Raw genomic sequence first — 23124 nt, 5'->3', positions numbered from 1 at the left:
GATCCCTGATGCTCCCTTTTAAAGCTCTTCTGCCTCATTGTAAACACTCAAAACACTCTAATGTGTGTTAGATAGCGTGAGGTTTTCACAAGGAAACTAGCCTGTAGTCTCTGCTGTGTTGGTCAAGAGAAATGGAAAATAAATCACTTCTCTCCTTTGTACTCAAGTACATCATTTGGGATGTATTTAAGTGATGTGATCCATGATGGGAAGTTTCCAGTATCTCTTGTTGGCATTGGACCCTGGGAGATGATGTCTCACCTTTGAGCTGCCAACTTGTACTAGTGTTTGGATAAAATGGAGGATTTCTTTGGAGTATATACCAGCAATCTTCCCTGGCAGTTGGGAGCAAAAACCACTCAACAAGATCCTCTTTTGAGCCACGAGATTTGCTGTCCCAAGATTCAGTTTCAGAATGTTTGTGGTGGATGGTTGGTTGGCTTCTCCCAGGAGGAGAGAGACATGGCTGTTGTGAAAGGGGTTTGATGATGGTGTGATTTGGAGCAGAAATAAAGAGTTGGTCCCAGGTGCTGTGATTTGTGCTGCTCGTTCACTCCTGTGCTTTGAACCCTCTGTCTTCCTTAGTACAGTGAAGAGTAACAGATTTGAAGGGAGTATATTTTCACAATCAGGTGATTCTATCACAGTAGGGACTAAAAGCACCTGAGAATTGGGCTGTGATTTCTTAGCTCAATTCCTAAGACGTTTCTTTTGCCCCAGCACAGCTGGGGGCAGAGAAACAGACTTGGATTTTAGACCATTTGTAAGGTACAAATCCAGGGGTTTTGCAGCTCAAACGTCAGTGCTATCAGCCTGGATTAAGTTGATTTGCTGATTTGCACTAGTTCATTAACAGGCCTACTCAGCAGTTCTGACCTACAAACTTGCCAGAATGGAATCCCATAAAAAAGTCATGTGGGCCGTGTGAAGGTTCAGTTGTTCTTTTAATTTTGGCAGTTCCTGTTAATATCAGGTGTCTGTGCATTCTCAGGCTCTTCTATAACATTCTGAAAAGAAGTGTCCAGAAACACAGGTTGTAACAGGTTTAGGATGAAGATAGACTAATAACCTCTTATTCCCTCTCATCCATCAAACCATGCCCTTGTGGTTTTGGCTGTAGTCTGATTTTGAGTAGGCAAGGAAGATGTGAAAGGATCAGTATCTATTTATGAAAAGTCCCAAGCATTACATTTTTTACAGTCTTACCACCTTAATGATTTTCTTTCAATGCCACTATTGCAGGAAAAAGAAGTCTTAAAGGAATTATTATAAATGCCAGTGAGGGGACTTCAGTGGAGATAGTGAATTTTACAGATTTTATGTGCTGATTACCCCAAGATGAAGGGGTGCTTCTGGTTTCCCTTCCCTTCACGTTGCAGCTTCAAAGGCATGATTTGTTTGTTGCCCAAAGGGGAGACTGAGTGTGAAATAAACGTCTGCAAACTCTGAAGCACTTCAGTGTTTACAGATGTTTGTGGGAGAAAAGTGCTGCAGCTTAAAAAAACCCACCAGTTGAACATAAATACAGTATAATCACAGTGGAGTAGAGCCCAGGAATTTTTAACTCATTTTGTTCTCTCTGTGGTGTCCTTTAGGAGAAAAAGCTTATCAAAGTATTTGTCATCAGCTGATTGGTTTTTTTTCCCTGCTGCTATAAATAATTGCTGCCTCTTTTGTTTTCTAGAGTGAGTACATTGCACCCTGTGATTGCAGGAGGGCGTTCATCTCTGGATTTGATGGCTCTGCAGGTACCTTTCCAGAACTTGGGTTCTTGCATAATTTTCCTCTAAAGAAATAGTTCCTTTCATGGCATAGAGGCAGGATGGAAAAGAAAATCTATCCAGCTTGTTTGGACTGTTTTATTCCCATTTCAGCATCTGCAGAATTATGTCTTGGCTACCCGCTGGAATTATGTAATATCAGTGGAATAACAAGTTTTCACAAAATGTTTGACCCCTAAATGAACTTCTCATAAAGTAAAATCCTGTTAACTGTTTAATGTGGTGCCTGTAACCTGTGGTCATTTCTTTTGATGTGCAGCCAGTATGAACAGATTTTTACGTTGCCCGTTTGGGCTGGGTGAATAGTGGATGGGCTTTAGCTGGCCTTTCTGTTTGAACAGAGCCAGGGCCAGAAACTGCATTTGGAAACTGAGCACTGTGGAAAAGTTTGCTTATCTTGCCGAGACAGGATGTTTTCTTGGCTGTAGGATAGGTCTGTGTTTCAAGAGACCTAGTTTTTACCCAGGCTGTACCCTAAGCTGTGCAAATTGCTGTGTTCTGTGGTTGTTGGAAAGTCATTTTAGTCTGCTGAAGTTATTTCCCCCTCTAATTGTTTATCATTTTAATAAATACTGGTACCTATGTTTGGAGGGTCTATTCATCAGTTCCTATGAGCTCTGGAACCTCATTTGGAAGGTGATAAATCCAGGGCTGTGGGCTGCTGTTAGTGGCTAACATGAATCCTCTATTAATTCTGCTCCTTCTGCGCAGCCTCTTCATAACCTTCCTCTCTAATTTGTGCCCTTGTTATGTACTTGGAATGTCTGTTCCCAGCCTAATGCACAGCCAGTCAGTGAGGTTTCACACAGGGGCTCACCTTGTGTTTCTTGCTTCATCTTTTCAGGCTGAAGCAACTTAAAATGGGGTTTGTGTTGGGGGAATTTGGTAGAAGACAATGAGTTAATAATTGGAAACTCTGCTCTGCTAATCTGAGAATCAGTTTTTTATGACAGAGTATTGTTAAGATGCAGACTCCAAAGACTTGGATTCAGTTTCAGTTTGTGCCATGGTTTGTTTTGTTTTGTATTGTCAAGGGCAAGGCAGCTTGAGTGCCTTGCTGGGATGTCACTGCCCCTCAGCTGTCTGTTTGTGTCCCTCCATCTGGAGTCAGAGGAACACCACAGACAATGAAACCAACAGAAGTTTATGTTCATGTTTCCTGTTCAGCCATCTCTGCTAAAGCTGTAACATTTGGGAAAGGGGTGCAGCTGACAGCTGGGGGTGATACCCTCATCTGCAGGCCTGGTATCAGCTGTGTTTTGTGGGTGGCCAGAGCCCAGGCTTCCTCCCCACAAGAGGCTGGGATGGAATTCAGGGATGTACAGTATATGTTACTGTGACAGCAGCCAAGTTAGACCACAGTCTCTGTTACAGAAGGTTTGGAAGGCCCACTTATCCAGTTCCACTGGCTGCCTGAGATTTGCTTGAGTTCATCTGAGGCAAGTCATTAAGGTACATCCTTGTGCATACTGTCTCCAATAGGATTTGGAAGGTCACAGGGCAGGGGAAACAGTGAATATCTCCACTGAAACAGGATAACTTTTGAACACTGATCAGAGGTGCCTTTTAGGGAATTAGGGTGAATTTCAAGCACTGTCCCTGCTGTCTGTGTCTGCATGGTGGCTGCCTGCCCTGAATCCCCTTTCTGCTCCCTGCCTAGGTACTGCCATAGTCACCGAGCAGCACGCAGCCATGTGGACTGATGGACGCTACTTCCTGCAAGCTGCACATCAAATGGACAGCAACTGGACACTCATGAAAATGGGTATGCAGGAGCCTGGGATACTGCTCCACGGATCTACAGAGAACAGTCACTTCCCACGAGTACAGCTTGAGCTGTAGGGATATCCCATCAGGCAGGGACTTTGGGACATATTGGATACACAGCTTCTGCTTTAGTGTCCTGTGACAGCCCTTGCCTGTGGGTCTAGACATTCATAAGTAGACATATCTAATGCATTAGCTTGGACTTTTTGCATAGTGTGGGAATGTTTCAATCTGACTGCTTCTTTGAACTTTTTTTTTTTTTTTTTTAATCCTTGAAGGTCTGAAAGATACACCAACTCAGGAGGATTGGCTAGTGAGTGTCCTCCCAGAAGGCTCAAAGGTGGGAGTAGACCCTTTCATTATTCCAGCAGGTTGGTTTTCTTTATATTTATAACTCTGGGTTGGGCAACTGGATTTTTCTTCCTTGCTTTTCTAGCTGCGCTGTGCTGTGATGGTGTGCAGCTAACCATGTTTCAGATGTAGTGGTGGTTAAACTGTTATGCAAAACAGGTTGGATTTTGGTTTAGCCACATATCACAAGAGTTACACAACAGCTCCTTGACTCCGAAGCACAAGGGATGAGAACTGCTTTCTAGACTTGCAGTGACTTTATCTGAAAAGCAGAATTTTGATCACCTCTTTCTGTCTGTGTTTTGGCTTGTCATGGGCACTTCAGTACAAAGGTGCTGAATGCCTTGGTCAGCATGTGAGCAAGAACACCCAGGCACAATTCAAGCTGTTACTCCTGCTGGTGCTCTTGGGATCTCTGCAACTTTCCCTGTAGGAAGCACAGGGAGAGGAATCATTTATATCAGAGTATCCATCTATTCATGCTTCAAAACATGAGGCACAATGAAAAGGTCACTGGAGGCAAGGGGAGATACTTGGTTGTTCAGATGGATTAAGGACCTATCTTGTGGCTGTGTGGAAATGCCTCTCATCTTGTCTAGCTTAGATCTGGCATGGTTCTGCACTGGGGGAGAGGACACCCTTAGGGCAGCTTCTGCTGTGGCTTCTTCCAGAGACTTCTGTCTCCCAGATGGGGCAGTTCTTCAGCTCCAGCATGACACTTCAGCACTGTGAGGTTCTGTACCTGCCAGTGGCTACTGTGGTGTGTTTGTAGAACTGTAACAGCAGTAAATTTTGTGGCCTTTTTTAAGGGAATGGAAAGAAGGAAAGGAGAAGACTGTGATTTTTGAGTTTGACTTTTGTGAAGAGAGTTGAACATATGTGTGTTCGTTCAAGCCCCACACTTGACTTTCTTCTCTTTGGCAGACCAGTGGAAGAGAATGTCCAAAGTCTTGAGAAGTGCTGGCCATGACCTTGTGCCTGTCAAAGAAAACCTGATTGATACAATCTGGACAGATTGTCCTCAACGCCCCTGCAAGTCTCTCATCACACTTGACCTGAGTTACACAGGTGAGGAGCTGAACTCCTGATAGACATGGGTTGTTCCTATTGCTCTATATCCCCCTTTTGCTCTTCTCTTACAAAGGAGAGAGTAAAACAGTGCTGCAGCACAATGTGGTCACTGTGAATAGGTGAAGAAGGTGATCAAACCTTAGCAAATGACCCCTCTGTCCTCAAAACTTCAAATACCATTTTCTAGATGTTGGATGACTTCAAAACAAATCCATGGCATCTAGAAGGCAGCTCATTTGAGATAGTTTGTATCACTTATTAGAAAGGAGTGAGGAGCACAAGCATGATGTGTTGGTCTGTGTTTACATCATCTCCAGCACAGTTAGAGACTGTAGTTTTTCCTGTTGTGTTTTGCAGGGGTCAGCTGGAGAGACAAAATTGTAGCCCTCCGTTCAAAAATGGCTGAGAGGAAAGTCATGTGGTTTGTGGTAACGGCCTTGGATGAAGTAGCATGTAAGTCTTTGCATCTCCTTTCTCAGTTCTTTCTACAAATTAAATGTTCTTCCTGCCTTGGAAAGGAAGAACCCCATGCCAGGGTGAGAGGCCCTTATGAAAGCATGTTCGTTAGACATCAATTAACTTCTTATCAAGTAACAGGTCACAAGCAGCATGCCTGTATTTCTGCACAATGCCTCGTTACACCAGTGCAGCTCCTGAGTACAGTTCTGGCCCAGGAAATGCAGCAAATCACCACCTTTGAAAAAACAGCCCAGGCAAAGGGAGAAGGTCACGTACAAAGCCTGAGGCAGCGTGATGGAAAGAAAAAGACCTGTGAGATTTTCTGGCTGTAAAATATCCTTATGGTGCCTCACCCATTGGAAAAATGGAGACTGTTTTCTGCTGTGGAGTCTGGGCTATAAACAAAGCAGTGCAACATGTGGCTTTGTATACATAAAGCAAGGGTGGGGTACACCACATTCACAGTAATCTTCCTAATTGTCACAACTTCTTAAGTCAGTCTCTACCTCTCCAGTGTTCAGCCAATGCTTTGGTTAAAACAAGTATGTCAGGGCTCAACTTGTTTTTCCAGATCATTTCAACCCAGGGTCTCACTAGAGTCCCCTCTGTGTTTGGGGCCCCAGGATGGCTGGGTCTCTACACCCTGGCTCCCAGCCCAGTGTGTAGGAAGGGATAATGGCCAGAAACAGCAGTGATTTCCCCAGGACTGCTGTTCCTAGTACTGTGTGTCCTTTTTGCAGAAATCACCAGTGCACACACTGCTATAGGGGGAGTGTAACACTGGCAGGGTGTGAGTGCTGCTCATCCTGTGCCCCGTGTCTGATCTGGAAAGGTAGAAATGGGGGTGCTGTTTTCCTCACTGCAGCACTGCCAGCACAATGTCCCTGGCACTGGGTGAAGCCAACTTGATGAGGTCTGTGGGCTGTTCTGGATCTGGGACACTGAGCAAAGAGCTTTTTTTGTGAAAGAAGTACTTCTGAGAGTGGAGAATACGACTCCTCCCTGGGGAGGCCTGCATGAGCAGAGATTGTATGTCTCACCTTTTCAGGCGCATCTCCAATTAAATTAATGATAAATTGGTGCTCTGAGGTGGTTTCAGATTAAATGTCTCCAGCAAAGTGAAGCTTGGTTATGAATCAAGAGTGTTAAGATGAACCAGAGAAGGTCACGACAGCAGCTCATTTTCGGGTGCCTGGGTGATTTCTTATCCTAAAGGGGGAAGGGGAGAAGTTGTTTTAATTTTATCTAATTCAGTTCACTGTATTAAACTCCAGACAAATTTCTGGGGACAGAAAAAGAGCCACAAAGGAGATTATTGCCTTCTTACTGCATAGGGAGTTGGCTGAGTGAGGAAGTTTGTACCCATGCAGTAAAAAGTTCTTTGTGGCTCTTTCCTGCATTCAAGTGACCTACTGCTTCCCTGGAGAGAATTAAGCTGTATTTTTACTTTCATGGCAGAATTTGCACAGTTCGATGAATACAGTGCTGGGTTGTAATTTAGGACATGTTGGTTCTTTTCCCAGCTGTCCTGCTGGCTGGCCTTATTGGCTTGAGTAACTCATTTCAGCTAATTGGGTACCCTGGAGTTTTTATTTGACCCTAAAATCAGGATTTTAGAGATGCTGGACATCTACTTCCCCTCTTGACTTTGTTTGGAGTTGTGTGGGATAAAATCTTTGTGAAAAACAGCTAAGACTGTACAGTCTGAATCTGAGATATTGGAGGGGCCCAAATGAGAGGCCTTTTTGGGGTATTGTAGTCTTGCCTATTGTGTCTTCCTCTTCCCTCAAATGTCAAAAGGATTGGAATGAAATGATAGTTTGTAACTTTGACGTTTTCTAGCTGTTACAAAGTGAGCTTTAAATGCATTGCGCAGACCAGAAAGGGGCAAACCCTACCTTTTGTGTCCTTGTCTTCCTTGCCTGTACCTGCTTTTTTCCAAGCCAGCCCTCCTTTAGAAGTTAAACACCAGTTTAAACACCCGGGAGTGTTCATACTGTGGTTCTGGTGCCATCTCCTGGCATAAATTTAGGATTGCCAGGAATGAAGCAGGCTGTGGGATGGCTGGGTGGGAGCTGGACTCACAGCCTGCACCTGTGATGTCTCCTTGCTTGCCTGTGTTTTTGTGAGATTATTTTTGGCTTTCTCTGATGTTGCAGAAGATGAACCAGGACTGTGATTCTTGGTGTTCTTATTTTCCAGGGCTCTTCAACCTTCGAGGCTCTGATGTCGAGTACAATCCTGTGTTTTTTGCATACGCCGTCATAGGAATGAACACAATCAGGTGCTTGAATTCCCTTCCTCTGTTCCCCAAGATGCATTTTTCTGGGGGAGAGCTGTTCTAGCAAAATATTTGTCTTTTCAAAAACACCTATGCTTGGGTACTTTAGTGTCCTTTCTGAGCTCTTTTGTCTCCAACATTAGTCACTCTCCTCCCCTGATCAGAGCTGGAGAGGCAGCCAAGAGCTCTGCTGCACTCCTCAGCACCTTGGCTGTCTTGCTGGGTGACCTTGGGCTTGATGGCAGACTCCTGTCTGTCACCCTGAGATAATGTGTAGGGCCTTTGGGGATCTGGGTGAAATGTGGCTGGCCTGGACATTACAAACTTTAGGGGAAAATCTAATTGCTGAGTCACTTCAAAACTACAGGGACAGTGCAGGAAAGTTTCAGGGCTGGCTTATAACAGAAGGTTTCTCTCCTGTGACTGCCCCATACATTGATCCTCAGCAAGCATGGTTCCTTTGGAGGCACCTGTAAGCTGCTACCTGGATCCATCAGAGCTAAAACCTGGCTGGGTGATTGAGCTGAACTTTTCAACTCAGTGAAAGTGAGAGCAGTGTGATACTTAGAACTACAGTAGCTTTTCTCTTTCCAGATGGTGCCCTTAAAAATTAGAGAGTGGCTGTTACTTGCCTCTGTTACTTTCCTGTTTCAAGCACAGTGATGGGATGTAGCCATTTTGACTGTGTCATACAAATAGAAATGCTATCAGTTCTTTCCTCTCATTGGGGTGGCACATCCTAATTTAAGTTGGGGTTTAAACTGTGTGAAAGCTGGTGGTTAAAATGACATAGGACAAAGTAGAGTGTATAATTCATCATTTCCTTTCTCTCTGAAATGTTTCCAGAATGGTTTTTCCTGCCCTCCTTTGTTCCAGCCACTGTTAGATGTGGTCTCACCTATTTGATCTCTCAAATTTGTTTCTCAGGCTCTTCATTGATGGTGACAGGATGATGGACCCAGCTGTGAGAGAGCACTTACAGCTTGACTCCACCCTGGAACCTGAGTTTAAGATCCAGGTGATGCCCTATGGATCTATCCTGTCGGAGCTGCAGGCTGTTGGTGCAGGCCTCTCACCCAAGGAGAAAGTGTGGCTCAGTGACAAAGCCAGCTATGCTCTGACTGAGACCATTCCCAAGGTCAGTGGCCCTAGCAGGGGGAAATGCTTTTCTCTTTTCTGCTCATTGTGGTTAGGAAGGGTGTTAATGAGGGCAGCTGGCCTCAGTTTCCCCTCTGCCAAGCCCAGTGCAGGCTGGAGCTTGTGCAGAAGGGATCCAGCCATGCTGAGGTATCGAGGGGTTGATAATCCTGGGGTTGCTCCTGCTGGAGCTGCCCTTCCAGCTCGCTAAGCCGATTTATCCAAAGAATTGTCAGCTTAAGATAAAACAAGTGAGAGAGGGGAGGGAAGAGGCAGCAGGGTGAACTCAGGTCATTCTGCCCACGGGTGCAGCATCAGCCTCATGTGGACGAGCAGCAAGAACTGGAAACTTGCAGAAATTGAAGCAGGAAAGTTGAGCAGGACTTCTGGGAGAGTGCATTTGGCTTGATTTGAGTGTCTGAGGGTGGTTGCCCTTATTTAGTTCAGTGCCTTGAGGATATCAGGCAATATGTGATGTCCTTTACTGAAGGCAGGAGGGAGAAGATGACAGTTGTTGTAGCAGGGAATCTTGTGAGGACACAGATGACCTGCAGGCACTGGTTGTCCATGCACTTCTGCCGAGGGACAGTTGTAGCATCAGAATAATTTCTGCACAGCCATACATGCTATGTCTTGCTATCCTTTTGAACTTGCTGTCTGGGACTCCCACTGTCCACCTAATATTTTAATAGCTATGAAAGATACCTGGGGAAGGACAAATAAACTGGTTTCCATGCTTCTTGTGTACATATCTTGTTTGCTAGAGATCACATTCTCTGGAATACCATCCAGTTTGCAGTGATGTTTAGTAACTAACAGATACTGTGAGTAAATATACTGGTTTTGTCCCTGTCCAGGGTTAAATCTTCAGACACCATCAATCTATTTCTAGGCCTCCTAATACAGAATACTGACAGCATAGTGTCTATGGAGCATTCAGGATAAATTGTTGTTCTTTTGACTTCAGAGTAGAAAGCCCTTTGTAGTTGCAGCCAATGGTCTATCCCCACTTTGGGTAAGCTGCTGTGGTTGATTTATGTAGAGTATCCATGTGAAGTACAGAAGGTCTGACCTAGAGAAAGGAGTATAATGAGTTGGAGTGACATTATTTACCCTGTGAGCACTGGAAATTTTGCCTGATACTGAGTCATTGCAGTGCTGCATGCCCTCTGTGTGCAGTGGGGAGAGTCCCTGTCTCAAGAGCTCTAGAAAGCAGGCAAGGAAGACTGAAATGTCTTGATTAAAAGCCACTTAGAGAGTCACTGAAAGAGCCAGAGTTTTTCTAGTTCCTCCCTGGCTCTCCACCACTTCAAAGCACTCCAGGCCAGTTGCTCAGCTGGTGTGAAGAACACCAGTGCTGAAAGTCCATCTACTGTCTGTCTCCATCAGAGCCAAATATTGACACTGGCAAAAATCCATTCCGTTGTTAAACACAGATCTGCAAACCCTTTACAGATTTGTTTACAGCTGCATGTAAATATACTTTTCACAGAAGATTAATAGTACTTACCAGTATCTGTAAAGGGCAAGCCAAACTAAGAATCTGACTATTTATCCTGACTGATAAAAGGACTTTTCTGACTTCCTTGTGATTTCTTCTGTAATTCAGTTTCTGCATTATGTAGTGTAGTTGTTTTGCTGTTTTTAAGTATTTGGAAATTGTAAACCTGTAGGATTTATGTGAATTTAGTCTTTGCAGAGGATCTACTGGGCCTTTCCTTGAATTTGAGTGATATATATTTGTATGCTGATGCATTTAAGGTAGGAAACAACATGTTGCTTGGGCTGTGCTTCTGTAGATGCTCATCCCACCTCCTCATATATATTAAGAGCAGAGAACTGTGCAAAATAATTGGTTCTTCTTCTGATGCCAAGTGTGGTGAGGTTTAGGCAAGTCATCTCAGCTGGTGAATTTCAGAAGATGTGCTAAAACCAGCCAAGCATTCCTGCTAATCTAAGGACAGCTGGTGTTTGAGGAAGTGTGCAGTAATAGAGGATCAGTTACTAGTTGTTAATGCAGGGTCACCCCATCCAAGCACAGGAAAGCTTTGTCTCAAACCACCAATGTAAGCTCCTTTCAGTACTGGCAGAATGTAAAGCTGAGCTTTGCAAAGACCTTTCATGTTTCCTCAGTTCCTGATGTGTTTGTCAGAGCTGCTGATCATTAACAGTGGTGGTGCTCAGTGCTTGGTACCTGGCCTAGGTACCCTTTGCTCCCTGCTACTTGAGGATGACTGTCAGGTAACAAATCAAGGTGACTTTTAGATTGTTTCCAGAGCCTAAGTTCTGCCATATCATGAGGGATTAGTGTTTCTCATTGGCCTCTGGGCCTTCAGTGTCCATCAGCAGCAGGAATCTATGGCTCAGACATTGATATAGATATATGGTATTTAGGATATCCAGGTCTTCACCCTGCTTCATGACAAGCTGTTGTTTAGTTCTTTGGATTTTCCTATAGCTGTCCTTCCTTCAGTCAGGGACTGTTTCTCCTCTCTGTTCCCCAGTGCACTTAGCTGACTGTTGGCAACCAGCATCTCACAGTGCTGAAGGTTGAGAGAGGCTGCCAAAGTACAAATTCTGGCCAGGCTGAGTTATTAAATCTGTAGGATTATGTAGTCTGACTAATCCACAAGTAATCCCTGTCCTTCTGCTGCAGGCTTACCGATACCTCACCCCATATACCCCCATCTGCATTGCAAAGGCTGTGAAGAACGCAGCGGAAACAGAAGGCATGAGAAGAGCACACGTAAGTGAAGCCTTGAGTGTCTCCTTGCACATGGCAACAGGTTTGCTTTACTTTTAGGGAAAGAAATAACATTTTCCTTTCAGTTTTAATGTTTTGGATAAAAAGCAAATAAGAATTTGGATGGCAGGATAAAAAAGGTCTTCTGTCAGACATCTACTGCTGTTGAAGCAGGTTTTTTGCTTGTTTTGCATTCCCTTGAAGAACAACATTTGCAATAGTGTGAGGAAACAGCCTTGCTCTGTGGGAAGACTGTGAAGACTTGAGAAATGTTGTTTGCAGTGTGGGCCCTTAAAGGGATGTTGTTTCCCCTTTGCTAGTTCTGTTGTCTTTGTCAGTAGAGTCTTCAAATTGTTATCACTTGAATAAACACAGCCTAAATAACACACAGAAATTCTTCGACACATGGTGCAAGCCCAGGCCAAGATGTTCAGAAGCAGCCAGTGTCCTCAAAGCACTCTCTTAGTCTTGTCATCAGGACACTGGAAATGGGGCTGATTTCCCAGGAAGCTTCATATTTTCAAACAAGGAATCTGCCTATAAAACAGGTTCATGGTGGAGCTGAACTTTTATCTTGTTTATCTCCTCTTAGTTTTCAAGCAGCAGTTTTCACAACAAGAGAAATGTGCCAGTTGAAGCAGGGCTGGCAGTTCTGGGCTTGTCCCATATTTTCTGGAACTTCTCGGGAACCAGTACTTTCTATTTCAATGCTTTTCTCTCCCTGTTAGTTAAGGTGAAGTAAAAATAGTTGTACTGAGAAGAGGCACTTTGTCACCTGCTGCCTGAGGACAACTGTGCCTTGTTCTTGTACACATCTCCTGCTTCTTGCCCCTACATACTGCAAGCACGTAGAAAAAAAAAAGAACAAAAAGGGGGTCATAAGACAAGAGAGCCAGAAGCTGTGTGACAGAGACTGTGTGGTGGCTGTGTGTCCAAAGGACACATTCCCCTGTCACATCACCAGATGTGTCGTGTGGTTGCCTTCTACCATCTGAGATGCAAGATCTTGGCTGCTAAAGCAAAATAGCCTTGAAAGTGATATGTGGGGTAAAGCTAGGCTTCACACAGTAAGATATGTCCCAGCAGTAATTATTAACATTCATTTAACTCTCCAGATAAATTTCCAGTGTTATATTAATTACAGGGTGCAAAACCTGAAAATACCTCTTGAATCATCTCTTAGTTTGTGTTTCTGAAACTTACAGATTGAATTCTTTTGCATCAAAACCTGTTTATACTGAGGCTTGATAAATCTTTCTCCTTCTCAATTCCCTTTTCTTGTGCCTATTTTAACACAGATTAAAGATGCTGTTGCCCTGTGTGAGCTCTTTAACTGGCTGGAAAAAGAGGTATTGTATAACTTTTTTTAACTTGGAGGTTCTATTGCTGTGTAAAATTTTTTATTGGCATAAACTTTTTGTTAGTCTTTGTAGTGTCTTTACTAAAAGTGGGGAAACAGTTGGGGGTTTATCTGGTGGTTTGGGTTTTTTTTGTGAGGATTTCAAACATTCTTTTATTCAAGGCTGAATTAATTTTTTTGAAAACATTCTCCCATTCATTTTATACAGACCAAAGCTCAAACAAGTGAGAAATTACCTGAGCAGGCTTAGTGTAGTGTTAATGCTGTCTTGTGCTGGTTTGGTAGTGTAAATCATGAAATAATATTCAACTTCATACAATACTTTGGAATTACTCTCATGATAATCAGTGTTGTCTGCCAGTATGAACAAATTTGGCATTTATGGATGGGAGGTGCAGTGAAAATGGGATATAAACAAGTTATTTGTGTATTCACTAGGTTAGAAGTATTCAGTGGATGTGCAGAGTGCCAAGTGTTACACAGCACCTTACTAAGCCATGCCACTGCATGTCTGAGTCTGTTACTTTATTTATGGAGAAGGCTTGATGACTTCCAGAAGGTGCCTCTTTACATGTCTGAGTACCTCAAGAAGACAGCCTCAGGGGTTATGAAACCTAGCTCTTGCCTTGCTTTGCCTATTTCCAGTCCAGGGGAAGTTGGGTCACAGGTTTGAATTTATCAGATGCCTAAAGTAAATTTTAACACACTTTGTTTTTTCTGCAACTGCTTCTATTCCTGATTTAAAAGCATAAGATTTTTAACAGCATGAGCTGTTAAAGAGAGCTGTATAACCTTAGTGTCACCTGACTGTGAAGAGATGTTGCCTTGTGAGATTTTGCCTGTGCACATCTCAGTGAAGTTAGTACTGCACTAACTGCTCCCGAGTCAGGGTTCAGCAATCCTGCTGTGTCTGTCTCCACTTCCTTCTTCTCAAATGCCCTGCACAATGTTGGTGGGTTTGTGTTTGTCATGATTGAGGAATGAGGACAGAAAACCTGGAAAGAAGCCACTTCCAGGGTTTCATAAGGCACAACACAAGACCCAGTGTTGAAGCATATAGGGTTTTCTTTGCTTGTTTGCACTAATCCAACCCATGTCCTTGTCCACCAGGTCCCAAAGGGAACAGTAACAGAAATTGTTGCTGCAGACAAAGCAGAGGAGTTCCGCAGGTAAAAAGTAAATCTGCTCTGAGGAGGTTTTCTGGCATTTTTTGTCCATTGTTTTTATTTTATTCTTTAGAAATGCATCTCACTTGCAGATATATTTTACCTGAGGACCTTTACTAATGGATTTATTTGAAAACTTGAAAGAGTTTGGGAAGAATTGGGTCTCTTGGGAAATACAAGTCCCAGCCCACTGGATCCTGTCCACTTTCCTTTTGAGATAGCAGTGAGGAGCACTGCAGGTTAGGACACTTAAATACAAAACAGTTGTTTCCTTACCACAAAGAAATTTATATTTCAAAGTCAGATTTCTTCCTCTTCTGATAGAGAAGGAGCACCATTTATTTTGAGAGTTACTCCCTTGTGTACATCAGCAGGACCTCTAAAATGCCTTTGAGTAAATAAGTAACCAAGTAGAAATTGTTCAGCAGATCTCTTCCTGGGTGATTTGGGTTGTGAATTTTCTTCTAAGGAAAAAGTAGATCTGGAAAACAGATGGTTGGGAGAAGAGGGCTTCAAATTGTACATTTCTTCCTCTCAAATTTGCTTGTCCAGGTGTCTTTTAAGGCCAAGGGGAAGGATGAGGTGATGTGAAATTGAGGATGGGGCACTCTAGGTGCCTGGTGTGCTCTTCTCACTTGTGCTGTAGTGATCACAATCTTCTTTTTCAGTCAGCAGAAAGACTTTGTTGAATTGAGTTTTGCTACCATATCAAGCACAGGTCCAAATGGAGCCATCATTCACTACAAGTAAGAGAAACACAGCTTTTCCTTTCAACCTTCAGCAAACATAGTTGGAATGAGCTGTCTCACTTCCTCATGGAGTCACAACAGAGTACTCCAGGGAGATGTTGCTTGCTATCTTTCTTTACTCCTTACTAAGTAAAGATCTTTCCCTGCTGGCAGCATGCATGTATTATGATGCTGCTCTGCTCAGGGCCATAGAAAAGGGCTATTTTGGGGCTGGAAGTCTGGGAAGGATGAGTATGAAGTGCCACAACTATTCTGAAATACATCCAGAAACAGATATTGAGGGTTTTGCTGGAAGCAGCAGAGCTCTGTACTGTGGTGCCATTTGCTGTATACAAATCCTCTCCTCAGTATGATCCTTGGCTCAGCATGTGTGGGATTTCCATCACTGCCACAAGAAATCAGAGCCAACACATCCAAGCTTGTAGTTAATATGGTTTCTGGACTGCAGACGTGGGCTGGAGACCTTAAAACTGTGGAACAAAAACCTTTGTGTTTAATTGAACAGGCCAGTTCCTGAGACCAACAGAACGCTGTCTGTGAACGAGATCTACCTCCTGGACTCAGGAGCACAGTACAAGTGAGTGGGTAAATGGTGCTGAACTGCCATGTGTTCTTTTCCTCATGACCTCTGCAGGGTCAGCTCACATTTGCCTTGGCAAGCAAGGCAGTCTGGAAGTTTGAGTAGACAGATCAGGGCTGCTGACAGGCCTTGCTGGGGTCAGGGACAAGATGTCAAAGTACAGTTCCCATCTGAGTCCCACCCGTCCCCAGTGTGATGGGAGCTGTGCTTTAGCTGGTGGTTTTGGTATTAAGTTGCAGGGACAGGGAGCAGGCCTGACTGCCCTAGCTTAGCCTTGGGGTGCCTACTCAGCAGCCTGCACAGCTGGGTGAGGCACCTACCCTGCCAGGATCTGCCTTGTGGGCAGATTTGACTGATACTGAGCTTAGGACAAGGTGGGGCAAAGAAGCAGGACATCACTGCCCTGTGGTGCTCTCTGCCTTTTCAGAGAGACTGAGACTCGGGGATCCTCATCCTAGTGGCTACTTGGTTTTTTGGGAAGGCATCATGCCTGAAAACTCAATGCTGTTTTGACAGTGCCATTCAGTGGCCTCAGTTCCTTTACTGTGGAACTCTTGACTCCATGGAAAATGAAAGGAGTGATGTTTTTAACCAGTGTAAATAGATGAGAAGTGGCTTGTTCAGGAAGATGCAGGACAAGCCTGGCTGCTCCTTTGAGATGGGCTTTGTCTTTAGAGCTATGCCTTTTTGTTATGTCAGTCAGGAAGAGCTTTGTAAAAGAACCATACAGACATCCTTTGATAAGATTTTTACAAGGAGATCTTTTTTCCTCTCCTCTGATGGCCTAATTAACGATTTCCTTAGTGCCACTATGAAAAGCAGCCCTTTGGATACAATGTAAGCTGGACATCAATGGCACTTACCACAGCATTGTGACAGGGGTGCTTTGCTTGTCCCTGCTGAGAAGTTAAACCGTGAGCTCTTTGTGCCCACAGCCTGTGTGCTCTGGGAAGAGCACAGAGACAGGAGTCAATGTTTCAAAGGGAACTCGTTATTTCAAGAGCCACTGTGTTTTTGACAGCAGGCTCAAAATGCTATTTGCAGAAGGAACTTAGAGCCAGGTTCTGACGTATTAGATTAACCCCTATCCAAATGCAGGATGATTTGTAGAAATCTTAGCACAAGACATCCTGAAGATGAAAGGGATACTATCCCCCCTTACACTTCCCTTTTCCGAGCTGGTAGCTGTCATTTTTACACAAGTATGTTTTAAAGCTGTTATGAATTGTCTTCCATACAAATAGGCTGAATTTGGCCTGTTCTCAATGGACAGGTATCTGTTGCTAAACCTCAAATTAGCATCGTTTTTATAAGCAATTTAGATTCTAATTTGGGAAGAGCTCTGGGATGCTTGTGATTGAAAGATAACAGTGTGAATTGTAAATCATTATTGCTACATCTGGGGCATTGTGTTCAGGAATTTTTGAGATTAGGAGCAGTTACATCATCAGCCTTGTGTAGCCCAGAGCAGATGACTTTATCCATTTATGAGCTTGGTTGGTTTGCTGCAGTATGGCTGGGTTTCCTGTGCATTCTCACTTTGATCTTTCTTTTTTCCCCATCCCTTTGGTTCCTGCATCTTTGTTTGCTTCTGAAGAGATGGTACAACAGATGTGACCAGGACAATGCATTTTGGCACACCATCAGCCTATGAAAAGGTAAATTGGGATCACAGTGTGGTTTGTGATCTGCCTCTTATTATTGGAGATACTTAAATTAGTAATGTGCTCTATTGCTATGCAGTCAAAGTTCTCTGTGGAGTTACCTTTTATTTACCAGTATGTGGCAGCATTTGGATAAGGACTGAAAAGGAGACTATCGTACTTCAGACTTCCAAAACATAAACTGTTTTAGAGAATTGACACCTTTCTATCTTAAAATGCACAGCTGTCATCTGCAAAATAACATGTTTCCTCTAAGAAATAAGAAAATCAGCAGACTGAGGATAAACATTGCTGGTTTGTCCAATAAGGGAGCCAGGGGGTTCTAATTTAGTGCAAAGCTCAGTGTCTGATATAAGGCTCCAGTCAGATTGTGCCTAGTGTATGATATAAAAAATCAGTCTCAGACTTACCTCAAAAGGTCTGTGTTTGAAATTTAGCAATGTAATTTTATTTTAAATTGCTTCTTTAGTTTTTTATTAGTCTTAACTAAAACTAATTTCATTATTATAGTTCACTTAGTGACAAAAATATGCTGTAGGATATGCCCAGGAAGTAAAAGTAGAGCCACAAAGAGAATCGGTCATGTAGGTCAGGTGAATGCTGCTGCTAAACCTGCAGTCTGAGTTTGTGATAGTCTCTCTGTAGTTACTGGAGAGGGATCTTCAGAGTGATGTAAACTCCTTCTGCTCACGGTTTGCTTTGGCATTACCAGCCAAAGAGCATGAGCAAGTTTTTCCATATCCTTTGCAATTGGCTACAAGATGCATCCTCTCTTTTCCTTCTTGGGGAATACAAAGCTTTTCCTTTCCCTCTTTACTTATGGCACACATTTCTTTGACAGGAATGCTTCACATATGTCCTGAAGGGACATATAGCTGTGAGTGCTGCCATCTTCCCAAATGGAACCAAAGGTGGGTTGGTGAGTTGGAGTGTTTTGACCTCTGAAGAACCATTAAGTGGTCTGAGAACAGCGTTATGATTGAGAGGTCTAGGCAGATCAGGCAGATGTTGATATAACTGTCTGTTTCCATCACAAGATTTTGGATTCTGGATTGCTGATGCCTTCTGTCTCAGCCAGTGCTGAAAATTCTGAGGCAGGCAGTCCGAAGGATTTTGGAAGTGCTCTGGCTTTAGGGTGGTAGTGACTTCCATCAGTTAGTGGTGCTCTAACACATGTGCTTGGAGGTTGTCTTTATTCTTTACTAATGGCCCTATCAAAGTGAGAAGTGACTTTCCAGCTTCATAAGGACTGGCTAATTCTCTTCCAATTACTGTGGAATCTCTTGTATCAGTGGGAAAATGCATGGGAATATGACACACAAAGGAGCTGTTTTTCTTTGGTGCAGGAAAAGTTGTGGCATATCATCCACCTCTGGTGAATTTGTTACAGAGTTATTTTATCCCTGGTCACACCTCATACAAAACCAGCTCTTTTTAGAGATTTCTTCAGTTTGCATTCTTGGGAAGGCAAGTTAAAAGCAGCTGCACAGTGCTATGAGAAACCCAAACTGAAACTGAAGGGTGTCTGAACTTTGTTACGTGGGCTTGGTGTTCACATGCAGGCAACAGAAATTCTGTGCCCCCTGGTTGAAGCTGTGTGAAAAGAGTGGCCTTCCAGGTAAAAAGCCTGGCTGATTAGTCCACCAAATACAATTGGCAGGTCTCCTATTTTCAGTTAAATTAGTGCAGCTCCTTTTAAGACCGGTACTGAATTTTCTGTGGGACTTTTAACCATTAGATTCTTTCCTGAAAACGTCTTTGTTTTCTTGAAGATCTGTGTAATGGAAGAGAGAAGGATTCTTTAGCTGAAAAGGGGATTGAATATCAGAATTGTCAAATTTGCCCTGTGACTTCTAGCCATCCAATGACTTGCTTTCTTTGTGGGTGATGAGCCTTTTTGATGGGGTGGTGGTAGGTTTTGTTTGTTTTCCTTTTTGTATGTTTTCCAGGTTTGAACCTTCAGCATGATTATCAGTGTCTCTGAGGGAGCCTGACTTGATTGAATTCTTTCTCCTTGTCTGTCCACAGGTCACCTTCTAGACTCCTTTGCCCGCTCTGCCTTGTGGGACTGTGGCCTGGATTACCTGCACGGGACAGGACATGGAGTTGGTGCTTTCCTAAATGTGCACGAGGGTCCTTGTGGCATTAGCTACAAAACCTTTGCAGATGAGCCCTTGGAGGCTGGCATGATTGTCTCTGATGGTATTTAACACTGGGAGATTCTCTCTGGTCACTGGGGAGGGTCCAAGCTCTTCAAGATGCAGAGAGAATAATTGTGACTGATGTAAAGGAAAGGCTGGATCAAAAGCTCTAGGCCTGCCTCCTCAGCTGGCTGTTTTAGTTGTCATTTAAGCTCTCTAGGTAAAGACCCTCACATTAGCTTTTCACCTTCATGAAGCACCTTTGCAATGGGGTGCTGCAGGGCTGCTTCCTGCTCTCTACAGCACAGGCCTTGGAAGAGCTCTGCTGACCAGCTGGCTCTGGCATACTCTGGAAGAACTGGCTGCAGTACAAGGTGGACACCAAGCTTTCAGGAGCTAATCCTGTCTTTGCTATGGGCTATTTGAGGCAGCTGTTAAATCTTTGCATGCCTTATTCTTCCAGTAGTAAATTAACAGCCTGCTGGGGTTTGCTGAGAGACTTACATTCCTTCAGGGCTGCAAAGTCCTCTCAGGAAGTCAGGGAGACAGTGTCTAAAAGAGTGTTTTGAGGAAGGGGTTCCCCACCTGCTTTTCTTGAAGACATTCATATTTTCAGAGTTTCTGGTATTTAAACACAAGTATTCTGTGCTCTCTCTTGAATTCCGAGGAGATTCTGAAGCTTGAGGGCTGTCTGTCTTGTTCCTTCTGCTGTCACCTTGCTCGGGGCTTCTGTGCAAATTTAGTAGCATCAGAAATTTGCCTCTGTGGTTGCCTGATGTCAAGATTGCTTAGTGACTTCAGTGGGCTAAAGACATAGAGGGGAAGCTTGGCCATAGGGAATAAGTACTTGCAGAGTGCAGCAATGTGGCTTAGTTAATTACTGTCTGTTTCTGCAGAGCCTGGCTATTATGAAGATGGGTCCTTTGGGATCCGAATAGAAAACGTTGTCCTCGTCATCCCTGCTGAAACCAAGGTGAATGACCTGCTCAAGATGCACCTTGCTTCATGACTTGCTGACAATAAAACTTAAAGTACTGGAACTTGATGTGGGGCCATGCTGCAGACAGTTAAATCCTGCTCAAGATTCCTGGTCTCCAAAACTCCTTATTGATGAGCACTGGTTCTAAATCTCCCTTGATAATGGGAGCACAGAAGACAATTTTGCTTCTGCAGAGTTTCCACGGGTTGAAAAGTGTGTGTGAGAGTTGTTTTAAATTGTTTTCTGTTTCTGTGTTGAAGCATCTTTATTCAGCCCCTTGGAGTCATTGTTGTAGAACTGGTTGATCTCAAGTTGGGATTTTCCTCTGTGGCAGGTAGCCATCAGTGGCAGTAGAAACAAAACTACGGGCAGATTTTGACATTATTGTTGCCAGTCTGGCTGGGTTATGCTTTTAGAAATGTCAGACTGAAAATGATCATGTAGTCATCAAGCTGAAGTCCTGTACAATTTTCACCTTTAGAAAGGGACCATTGAAAGAAGTAACTGTGGCTTATATAGAGATTCTTTGCTTGAGCTGTAAGAAAAATGTTGCTGTAAATTGCTACCCTCTCATCTGAATGTTGCCTTGGTTATTCTGTAGTGATGACATAACCAAGGAGTAAGTGTGATCAGGGTGGAGCTGTTTCTAAAATTGTACAATCTCTGTCTTTCTGCTGCAGTACAATTTCAAAAACAGAGGCAGCCTGACCTTTGAACCTTTAACCCTGGTTCCAATCCAGACGAAAATGATTGATGTCAATTTGCTGACAGAAAAGGAGGTAAGTAAAACAGGTTTGCATTGCCTTCTTTGCACTAGAACCAGCTTATTTTGTTTTGTTTACTAGAACCACTGGCCATTGTTCCATTTCATAGATCCGGAGAGCAATCCTGAGCACTCTGACTTATTTTTAAGCTTGACCCACTTTGAAGTGGGGGGGGAACTAAACCAGCTTTTCAGATGTCCTTCCAATCTATGTTATATGATGAAGACATGAAGATCCCACCAATTATGTTGTGGTAGTTCCCTTAATAGGATACTTGCTGCTATCATCTCTTTTCCTACTCCTGCCTTGATTTGCTTCTGGCAAATGTCTGTCTTACCATGCTGTCTCCCCAAGGACTGTAGTGGTGACCGTCCCATCTCGTTGTCTGCATCTGCTTGTCACCAGCCCTGTTCAGGCACACCCCATTGCTCAGCCCACATGAACTCTGAGCAGCCTTCTCTGATACCTGCTCAGCAGCATTTATTTCTGAACAGCTTCATACTTTAAGCTTTCTGTTTAAGTCTCCCACTACCTTCTCCATGGCATATTTCATCCTGTTTTTCTACTATACTCCTTATTTTACCTCAGCACATCCTTCTTTTTGGAATGATAACCCTGTTTTACATTTCCACTTGCTGAATAGAGATGTGAAGGGTACCAAGATCTGCCCTAGGGTTGCCTGTTCAGATCAATAGGGCAGCTTGTGCCTCAGGAGTGCATTGTCCAGTTACAATTTTGCAAAGCTATTTATTAAGTTGTGCCAAGGTAGCTATTCAGGCTTGCTGGAGGCAGTGATTTGCAGAGACTTTACTTGTCAGCCGAATTGACCCTTGGCTCCTCTGAAAACCCAGGATGAATTCCTTCAATTCCTACCCTCACCAAATTTACAAGTCACTTCCACATAACAGAGATGTGTCTCTTCAGGACAGGATTCCAGCCCAGCCTAACAGCTCAGACCCAAAGAGCACAGGGGCCTACAAATGTTTTTGGCTGTACATAACTTGTAAGGTCGCGAACTCTCTTCTGTGTTCATGCTGAATGTCCTGCCCCTCCCTTTCTGCAGTGTAACTGGGTGAACGAGTACCATCAGAAGTGCAGGGAGGTGGTGGGAGCAGAGCTGGAGAGGCAAGGCCGGCACGAAGCTCTGCGGTGGCTCCTCCGGGAGACGGAGCCTCTGGCCCGAGGGCAGTAGCACCAGCACTGGAGTGTGGAACATCAGCACAGCTCCTGTTCCTGCGCCTGCGTCTTCCTGCAGCTCGGCACCACCGGGAGGACGTTCTTCAATAAGCATTTGGAAATCAGGAAGGGATTTTGTGTAGTGTTTCTTGCCCCGCAGCACGTGTGGGTAATGTGGGGCTGAGGAGGGTTACTGTCTGAATAAGTGTTTTGGGGGGAGGGATTGAGCATAGAAAACAAACAATAAATAAGCACGTTGCCTTTGAAACAGAGGTCTTATTTCAATAATGGTTCTAAGAGGCAATACTGGAATATTTTATACTGTCTGGTTTTTCACTGTGAAAACTCAGTATTTTTGCATACTTGGGTTCCAGTTGCTAAGATGTTATCCACACAGCAGGACTGATTACTGAATAAAAGATTCCAATCCGCTGTTTGCTGCATCTGTCTTCTCTTGCAATCAGTGATGTATTGGGTTTGGCAGCTTGAAGAAGGACAGGAACCTCATCTTTCCACCCTTATGTGTGCATCTAACTCAGGGAACAAATATGTTTAGGACTGCCTGGTGCCAGGCGCTGGGCAGAGGTTATGGAGACAGCAGGCAGGAGCAGTCAGTTCTGATTTGTGGCAGGTCCTGCAAGGATATGGAGACACTTGGCAGAGGTTTGTGTGTGCAGAGCGCCCAGGCCAGTACTTCTGTCTATTGTTATGTCTTACTGAGTGCTTGTATAGCCCATGGCAGTGCAGGATGCGTGGGCAGTATCATGGAATTGCAGCTCTTCCTGGACACAAAGCAATTAGTAAGTTAAAATAAATAAATATGCCCACAATGGACAAAGCCCGAACTCCCCGGCGGAGTCGAGCCGGGTGCAGCGTCACCTCGTGGCCGAGCCAGGTAGTGCGGGCTGAGCGGATTCCTCGGGCTCCCTGCGAGTGTTTGATCCAATCCCCGCTT

General features: G+C 44.0%; 1 protein-coding gene across 3 annotated transcripts in view; it reads left to right on the top strand.

Moving 5' to 3' along the window:
• XPNPEP1 (X-prolyl aminopeptidase 1) overlaps window positions 1–22601 on the top strand; it is a 30493-nt gene extending 7892 nt beyond the window's left edge. For all 3 annotated transcript variants that reach the window (XM_064431253.1, XM_064431254.1, XM_064431255.1), the window contains 18 exons: window positions 1685–1752; window positions 3446–3546; window positions 3827–3919; window positions 4824–4967; window positions 5328–5423; window positions 7632–7713; window positions 8638–8848; window positions 11504–11593; window positions 12889–12939; window positions 14061–14119; window positions 14785–14862; window positions 15371–15442; window positions 17043–17103; window positions 17951–18020; window positions 19138–19311; window positions 20147–20223; window positions 20910–21008; window positions 22057–22601. In XM_064431253.1, coding sequence (XP_064287323.1) covers window positions 1685–1752; window positions 3446–3546; window positions 3827–3919; window positions 4824–4967; window positions 5328–5423; window positions 7632–7713; window positions 8638–8848; window positions 11504–11593; window positions 12889–12939; window positions 14061–14119; window positions 14785–14862; window positions 15371–15442; window positions 17043–17103; window positions 17951–18020; window positions 19138–19311; window positions 20147–20223; window positions 20910–21008; window positions 22057–22185 — 1755 coding nt within the window. In that variant the 3' untranslated portion in view covers window positions 22186–22601. The remainder of the gene's footprint in view (window positions 1–1684; window positions 1753–3445; window positions 3547–3826; window positions 3920–4823; window positions 4968–5327; window positions 5424–7631; window positions 7714–8637; window positions 8849–11503; window positions 11594–12888; window positions 12940–14060; window positions 14120–14784; window positions 14863–15370; window positions 15443–17042; window positions 17104–17950; window positions 18021–19137; window positions 19312–20146; window positions 20224–20909; window positions 21009–22056) is intronic.
• Window positions 22602–23124: the final 523 nt, after the last annotated feature.

This window comes from Passer domesticus, chromosome 8 (genome assembly GCF_036417665.1).
Source record: "Passer domesticus isolate bPasDom1 chromosome 8, bPasDom1.hap1, whole genome shotgun sequence".
Lineage (NCBI taxonomy): Eukaryota > Metazoa > Chordata > Aves > Passeriformes > Passeridae > Passer > Passer domesticus.
Note: the sequence above shows the minus strand (reverse complement) of the source record. Positions and strands in the feature narration are given on the sequence as shown.